Consider the following 9,044-nt stretch of genomic DNA (forward strand, 5'->3'; position numbering starts at 1 on the left):
TTTTCAACTTATTTTTAAAACATTCTGGTTCATATTGAAAAGCTAAATATATCGGAAATATCGGTGTACATTTAGCCGATACCGATACATCTCTACTACTAACCACCGTACATTAGACATTTCGACTACGTTTGCGATATTTCATCGAACGAAACTGACCGATAAAAAAGGGACAGGAATATAACTCGCAATGAAAGTAAAACGTTGCGACCCTCACAACGAATAGGGGATAAATTTGTGATCCGTCCTTATTTCGAATATATGGGTACAAATGTCCATAGATTTAGATGTGCATGGGTACAAATGTATGCAGGTGAAAATTCCATTAATGGAAATGTACATATGTGCAAATGTACGTGAGTGCAAATGTCCACGGGTGCAAATGTGTGTGGGTGCAACTTTACGTGGGTACAAATGTCCGCGGGTGCAAATGTTCGTGTGTGTAAATGTACAGGGGTGCAAATGTATACGGTGATGGTGGGTTCAAATGTATATGAGTGCAAATGTCCGCAATCTATATGCGGGTGCTAAAATCTTTGGGTGGACATGAATGGATGCAAATGTCGATGGGTTCATAAATGGTTGTGTTGTTTGGTCCGAGACAAGGGTTGGCAACCTTAGCTGGTCGCAGGGCAAAAGTAGAATAGATCTATAGCTTTTTGGCGCGCCACAAGCAACTTGCCATGTGGTCTTAATTATACATTGACAAAGGATTGAATTCTCGTTTAAAGAACAGACTGAATAGGCCTACAAACTAAGCATGTGGGTTTATTGAAGTGCATCATGGAAAGTACCTTTTCGTTCAATATTCATGTAATACACAATACTTTCTGCGTTTTGCTGATATTCTTTGCAGTAAACTTTAGATGACCGACAACAAACTCCAGATATTGTACCGTAATCAACACATTTACCAACTACGGGTACCGATCTAGGGCATAGGTTCTCAAAGGGCCGCGTACGGAGCCCCAGGACGCATGAGAGAAACCCAGAGGCTCGGCGAGCTAATCATTTACTTATTGAATGACTTGCCTAATATTGTGACTGAGAAAGAAGCAATCACGGCATTAATAAAATTTGACATTGGTATCTACTATCTACGAAATGTGGTATCAGGGCTGTAATTCAAATTGTGACATTATAATTTCAAATAGAGAATTTTTATTTTTATAAATTCATTGTGGGGATGCGTAAATAATAGTCAACCCCTTCACGGACTCCATAGCACCAAAAATTGGAGAACGCCTAATCTAGGCTAGGGCACACTTGGGCGCGGCGGTGTGGCTCATCGTGATATGCGTCAGGAATACGCTCGCCACTGCACCTCTGATTACTCTGCGTGGGTTCGTATCCCATGCGGGGGTGGTTATGTGCGAGAGGATTGCTGGACTCCATGCCGCCGTAGAGTGGTTCACGTAACCGCTGGTCGGTTGCGGCTTCCTCCACCATCAAGTCCATGCTTCCGGAAACAAATAACTGACTAACTAATCCCATACCCGACATGGACTGGTAACCGGACGAGAGTTCGCCATATGATTAGGCCGTATTATCGGCTTTCTTTTGATAATCGGCCGCATTCTTTTAAATAACTAATTATTGTGCCACGGGACAGATGATTTTGCCAATTGGGCCGGTCTAGGGCCAATAGTGGCGCTTTCTGAATCAGCAGGCTCGACTGTGTGGCGCATCGTGCTGAGCGTTGGGAATATGCTCGCCCCTCTTATGTGGGTGAGAATTGTTAGACTCATCGCACCGTAGGGTGATTCGCGTAACCGCCGGTTAGTAACGGGTCCATCCACCATCAAGTCCGTGCATCTGATACAAATAACTGGCTAATCTCATACTCGACATGGGGGAAGGCCGTGGTTCGCCACATGATCAAGCCGTCCTATCGGCTTATCTCTCCCCATGATGAATATATATGTAAATCCTACGGTTACGGTGTTCACTTCGCCGGCCCCTAAATTTCTACCCACGGTAGCTTACGACCTACGATATCTTATATACTGATGTGCGTATACCGCAGAGATCGGCAAACTCTATGTACATGTGGCCGTGGGCCAAATGCATACATTCCTGGTAGTGTGTGGGCCATATTAATTTCCACTTACAAACGCAAAAAACTTTGAATTATTGCACACTTGCGACTTCTATTCCATTCGGTGTTAAACCCCTGTCGTGGGCCATTTTATTTATTTATTATGTATCAAACACAATACATTTTTGGACACGAAATTACCTTAAATTTTCTTATTATCAACGTGAAGGATGATATTGATGGTTAACCTGTGATGATTGATCCTAAACATATATATATCTCCAATTTGCCCATGGGCCGAACGATAACCTAATATTACCCATAACCTAATGCATCTCTGTGCCTCGAAGTACTCAATGGATAAAACATTGTCAAAATGTGCCGAGTGGCGAATGTATCCTTGAACCCCGGTCTATTGTTCCCCATAAGCGGGGACATCGTAACTCACCAGATAACGGAGTCAAACATAGAAGAGCACGACTGATTCCGGGCAACGTATAAAGCCAAAATTCCACTGTGCCAATCGCAGGACTGTTTGGCAGACTCAATACTTCACGTATCAAAACGAACGCTGTTGAAAACTATGAAGAAGAAGGAATATTTATACTGCGTAATTAAAATAACTTTCATTGTATTCACATGATTAATGAATCTTATTTCTTACACAACAAAAAATAAAAGAGTGGCTCCCAATTTTTTTTTCCATCCTATGCATATTTCTCAACTGTTCAATCCTAACTCACTATTCATAGAAAGTCTTTCATTTGTTCAATCGTAGATCCTTAGCTAGTGTTACGCGCGGGTCGTACTCTGACTTTTGTGCTGAATAAATCGCGTATGTGACTATACATATGTATAGCTATGTAACTAAACGTTATCGTCTTCTAAAATAATAAAATTCTTCCATGGGGAGAAGGATCTTATCAAAGCTGCCTCATATATTACCATCCACCTATCGTTGGTTTTCAACTGGAACGTCTCATTTTTATTTTTGAGAGACAGACATTACGTAACAGAAAGTAAACGATATAGAAAGGTAAAATGAACTTATTGTTTCATACACACAACATTTAAAATAAGAAACTATGAAACATTTATATTAAATACAATGTTAAATATCCAATCATATTTTAGCCATGTTGAACACAATTCTGTTGATTTTCGCGGCGCACTTAGCAACTCGTGCAGCGGCGCACCTTTTGGGAACCGCTGCTGTAGGCTACACCATATTTAACTAACTCTGTAGATACAAATATCTAAAGACGACAACCAACAACTGTTCAATCGCGCCTATTTTTAAACCACGTTGCAATATGCATTAAGTGAAAGCCGTCCGCTTTTTCATAACAATGTAAACATTGGTGACGCATAAAAACGTAATCTTAAACATGTTTATTTATTTATATAGAATCCCACTATAAAATAAACAATAGGTATGAGTTTTTTAGGAATAACGAAGAATGAAAAGCTCTTAAAGATGATAGTATATAAAAAAATAAGGGTATATGTGCATAATCAATGGGCCATGGGAAATAAATACTCATGCTGCTCCATCCTATTCAATAGGACGTTTCCCACGGAAATGACATCGCCATGGTCAAGCATGCGTATCCGACTGGAGTGTAGAACTCAATTTCATTTATATGTCTATATCTCTCATACGGTGACCGTACATTTGAACCCACGTACATTTGAACCCATGTGTATATCCACGGGTTCAATCTATATGCGGGTGCTAAAACCCATGGGTTAGGGTTATTATGAGTTCAACTATCCGAAAAACCCAAAAAATTCCATAGGTGCAATAGCATACAGGTGCAATTGTCATGGGTTCAAATGTACGTGGGTTCAAATGTAATGGAACCCTCTCATATACATTATATTTAGGATGGGCCAAAAATGTTATCATTTTTTGCATTCTGACACTTTTCTAAGTTATAACGATTTTTGTTTCATTTTCAGAAATAATAACAACTAAGCTTTTGAAATCAAAGTAAACATAAATATTCTTTTATATCAATTATTATATTAATTACGTGCGTATTAAAGTGAAAAGGCTTTCACACGCTTCACTTTGGAATAATCAAATAATTAACGGTTAATATTTTTCTTATGTGATTTGTAATAAATTAACACCAATATTACCATATCTTCAGTAAAAAAGTCTTCATATTTTTTATGAAACGCCATATAAAATTCGCGATGACTGTATGTTATACCGCAAATACCTCTTTTTAAACGAACGTAGTGCTTTGTTCGTAGGTATCAGTATTTTAATTTTTCCAGAAAATTATTCGCGCTTAATTTTATATTAATCGTGTGCATTCGCATCCTCCGATGCCTAAACCAGTAACATTTTTCACTAACAGTCTCCCGAGTGTACGGACATTTTGATGGACGATTACTAGAGCTCGTCCAAGCTATATCGGAATTAACCAAGCGACAAAGATTGAGATTTCATTAGCAAATAACGTTTGCATTTGAGTTGATATAAGAAAAAGTCAATACCTAATGAATTTACCCAAACCTTTTGTTGTCATTGCATTGGGATGCAATACATTGATGCAATTCATCTAACTAGAAGGAGTAGAAGCTGTTTAATTACGTAATAATCATTAACTAATTGCCACGCCAGTTCAGTGCTTGGTTCATTTGTTTACGTCTGAACGGAAACGGTATGCTTTGTATATATAGCAGTGAAAATATTGACTAAAACATACTATACTATATCTAGAGATATAAGGTTTGATACAAAATTAGAGAGAGAGCCTAAATGAGGAACGCTATACGTGAAATTAGTTAGGCTTATCAAAAGTTATCGCAACTACTAAATGTTAGACATAACTTTAGATTAGTTCATGAAATTCAACATTAACGCCATATGAGAATATCATCATTTTTAGGTAATAATATCTACGATCAGCTCCGAAATTGGCAGCTTAAAACTTACCAGCAGAAATAGTGTGTATGTTAATAATCGGTTAACCATTTCCAGACCTACTGAAAACCCAGTTTCCACAATTAATAAAATGAATGAAAAAATCAAAAATTCCAGGCTAATAAATTCACCAAACAAAATTCTCTGCAAAATGCACCATGGATTCTAAATCATTTTGCAAGTCGATGAACTGATGTTTAATTTCAACATTTAGATCTGCAATAATAAATAATATCTAGCGTGGGACAGTGAGGTTGGTAAAATCTGCAAATCGAATGTCCATCTTCCACTAGGTTACGTTCATGAGTATCTAAGATTCTAAGTTGTTCAAATTCATCTCGGTGCCAAATGGTGCTCTGCTTCCTATTATGCTAGTTTTTACTACAAGCTGCATGGTAGTTGTGTTTTTTGTTCTTCTACATTGTAAGCTTGTGGTTTGGGTAGCAGCGGTTCCCAAAGGAAGTTGCTAAGTACGCCGCGAAAATTAACAGAATTATGTTAGACATAACTAAAATAGGATTGAAAATTTTACATATTGTATCTGTTATAAATGTTTTATTATTTTATTTCAAATGCTATGTATATGAACCAATAAATTCAATTTACCTTTCTAAGTCGTTTACTTTCTGTTGCGTATAGTGTCTGCCTCTATTGTTACGTAACTTGCAGTTTGTTTATCTGCTGAACCGAGTTTAGCGAGCATGAAGGCTGTTTAGCATTTCAAAGGAAAATCAGGCAGAGATGAGAGAGAAAAGTTCACCTTTTTCCTTCATCCATTAGGCCTACATGTTTTGCACTTTCCCCCTTTGGCAAAAAGAATTCCAGATAAAAAATACCTATATTTTATTACCGGCAATCCGGCATTTACTGTGGACAAAAGAGAATGTTTTTAGCAAAATCAAATCAGAAAAGTGTCATTTAAGAGGCGAACCTGTTCCTAACTCAAAACTGACGAATTTAAGGCCTAAATGAGAGGAACGAATCATGATCATAACAACAAGTATGTTTGCTTATCTTGGCGCTGAAACTATACACATTACTAATGTTTCTCGTTTATTTTATGCTATTTATCGTCATGCGATCCTGTCAAGGTGCATTTGTAGCACAATTGACGATATTAATGTATAAATTGTCTCCATATTAACGTTTTATATTTATATGAACGTTTTATACATACTCGGCATTCCAAAATCGGGTTTGCGCAAACCCTTCGATCTCTACCATTGGATGAATCACGCATTATATTGCTGTGGCAACGATGGATTAATTGCTTTAAATATTTATGTTTGTAATATGTTTTTCTGTGTGTTGTACCTTCTTTTGTTCTATTTAACAAAAGTATTGGAATATTACTAATTCAAACCCTTTAGAGGTCCAGTTATAACATTCGATATATGTTGTCCACATGTCCATACAGTCTTAAGTTTTCTTGAAATGCATAAATAAAATCTGCGGTTCAAAACGCATGTGTGAATCGCTTCATTATGCTTGTCGATATACAACCAATTACCGCGTTCTTCAATTGTACATATCATTGCTTTTGGGGTTGATTCTCCTATATTGCCCTATTTAATCCGCTAAGCAGAATGGAAAAATAACGAAAACCTGATTGCTTTCCTAAAACGAAATGTTGCCCCAATGGGCTTATTTTACAAGTATCGTAACAGAATATGTTCTTCGTAACTTTTAAAAAAATTTCTCACCCGACGTGATTGGCTGTAAGCTTTCATCAGTTCACTGTCAGCGTACCAATAAGACAAAAAAGTAGCACTGAGGATTAGTTTAATTACAAGGCAATCATGAAAACGGAGCAAAACTATTGATAAAAACCACATATGCAAATAGTTATACATATTATGTCAAAATGTAGGCTACAACACGCCTGATTCAATTCTATGTTTCATGACCTCAACTTGTCCCCGGCCTGCATGGACTTTTTGAACATAAAGCGTGACGTCATGCTCTCCGGTGCAGTCGTAATTATCGATCCTAAAATGGTGTGTGGCCAGTAGCCGTTCGTCCAATTGGTCTTTCCAATAGTTCTCATCATATGATGGACGTAATTTGTAGCCGTGGGGAAAGTTAAATCTGGGGTTGACCTTAGTGGTTCAGTCATATTAGTTAGTACAAATCCTGGTCGAATACTTTGGATAATGATGCCATGTTTTCTGTATTCCTGCGCAAGAGAAACCGATAGCGTATCATCAAAGCGCTTTGCTGCCGCATAAGTCGCGAGAATAGGACTGACAAAAGCAGCCGACATAGAAGAGATGTTAATAATCAAACCAATCTTTCGGGCGATCATACTGGGAAGAACAAGTTCCATCATTTTAACTCTGGATGATGCATTGCAGTGTATCTGATTAGATATTGATTTTGATAGGGCTTCGCCAGGTTTTTGAGATTTATGAAATACATCTATACGTCCAGTAGGCATCCCAACGTTATTAACCATAATTCCCACTTCTAAATCCTTCATTGCGTCTGATATTACGCTATATGGATCACCAGAGCCTGGCAAATGATCAAAATTGGTGAAATCAAACACTAAAATCTTTGTTTCAACTTTGTAAGAGCGTTCAATTTCTTCTGCTACCTTTGTCAATTTTTCCAAACTTCTGCTGATGAGAAATATATTGATTTTCCGCTTTGCGAGCTCGTGCGCTATTGCTTTTCCAATGCCATCCGTTGATCCTGTGACAATAGCCCACTTTCCAAATTGTGCCAAATCCACGGGCGAATCAAAGAAGTGTGTGACCCAAAACTTGTACGATCTATTCAAAGCTTCGAATATCAGGGCTAACACGGTGATGATTCCAAATATGTGAAAAATTGAACTATCAGTTATAACATCGCTAGAAGCCATGTCTATTAATGCTAAAATATATCTAAAGTTATATGATTTCAAAATAATATACACGCTTGTTCGATAAACCTGTAATCAAATTTACTATATGCTGTGTCTAAGTTATATTCTTTATCTTCGCAAAGAATCACGGACGTACATAGATGAGGTAAATATGGCGTATCGTGCTGAGCCTCAGGAACACGCTCCATCGGACTTCATGCGGTCCAGTTCTCAGTTTGACCCCTTTTTCTCTAGTGCCCGATCTTAACTTCCAACAATGAACTCAAATGAAAACTCAATTGATATATTATTACCATCTTGGTCGCCACAATTATACAGTATCTTATGGATGTATACTGTTCTATTTCTTACTACTTTTAATACAAACCATGACTGCTTATTATATTAAATTGATCTTTAGAAAATGAATTGCTATAACCAACTCGCATTGTTTTTATTTGAAGAATTTTACTTGAAAAACCGAAGTTCATATCAAAGTTTAACATAACAGCATATATTTTTATAACTTATTTTTAGAAAACTTCAGATTAATTCCCAACTTTTATATTATGCGTAATGGTTTTTTAGATAACGGCCATGTTGGCTACACTGCAGTATTAAATTTGGTTTACAAACCAATGCAATGTTGCTCTTTTGTGACATGAAATAACCTTCGTTTCATTCGAAGTAAACAAATAAGGAATGATTGATTACATATGTTAATCAATCTTTTCCGCCGAAATGACATCGAACGTGGTCCTAAAACATACAGTAGCTAATTCAACCAACTTTAGTTGATGGTTGTGTGCGCGTGCAGTGTAACCTTGATTTTGTCTAGAGTCTAACCTTTTTTCCTCCGTGGCCCATTCACTTATTCGTGCAAGGGGAAAACTACAAGACAAGCACAAAAACTATGCCCGTGAAAATAAACACTTTCACTTTTATGATTAGAATTAAAATTACCCCTCAGTAACAAAAAACAGTATTATCAATCATTGCCACTACAATCAAAATTTAACTAAAGTGACACAAATGAAACTAAATATTTCAATAACTCTGCAATTTTAAATAGGTTTGTGGCCTACCTTGAGCTATTTTTTAGCTAAAATATCAACATTTGGTTTTGGTTTGTTTGTGGCAACATCAGGCGGGTCAGATTGTATTACCCAACGATCCTGATTTGGCCCGCGGGCCGTAGTTTGCCCAAGCCAGGTCTAGAC

The 9,044-nt window shown here is 37.3% G+C and overlaps 1 protein-coding gene across 1 annotated transcript; it reads right to left on the reverse strand.

Moving 5' to 3' along the window:
* Positions 1–6,741: 6,741 nt before the first annotated feature.
* Positions 6,742–8,268, reverse strand: LOC144419931 (very-long-chain 3-oxoacyl-CoA reductase-like). Its single transcript, XM_078110182.1, has one exon. It carries the CDS (start codon positions 7,840–7,842, stop codon positions 6,877–6,879), a length of 966 nt encoding a protein of 321 aa, XP_077966308.1. The 5' UTR covers positions 7,843–8,268; the 3' UTR covers positions 6,742–6,876.
* Positions 8,269–9,044: the final 776 nt, after the last annotated feature.

Source organism: Styela clava, chromosome 2 (genome assembly GCF_964204865.1).
Source record: "Styela clava chromosome 2, kaStyClav1.hap1.2, whole genome shotgun sequence".
Lineage (NCBI taxonomy): Eukaryota > Metazoa > Chordata > Ascidiacea > Stolidobranchia > Styelidae > Styela > Styela clava.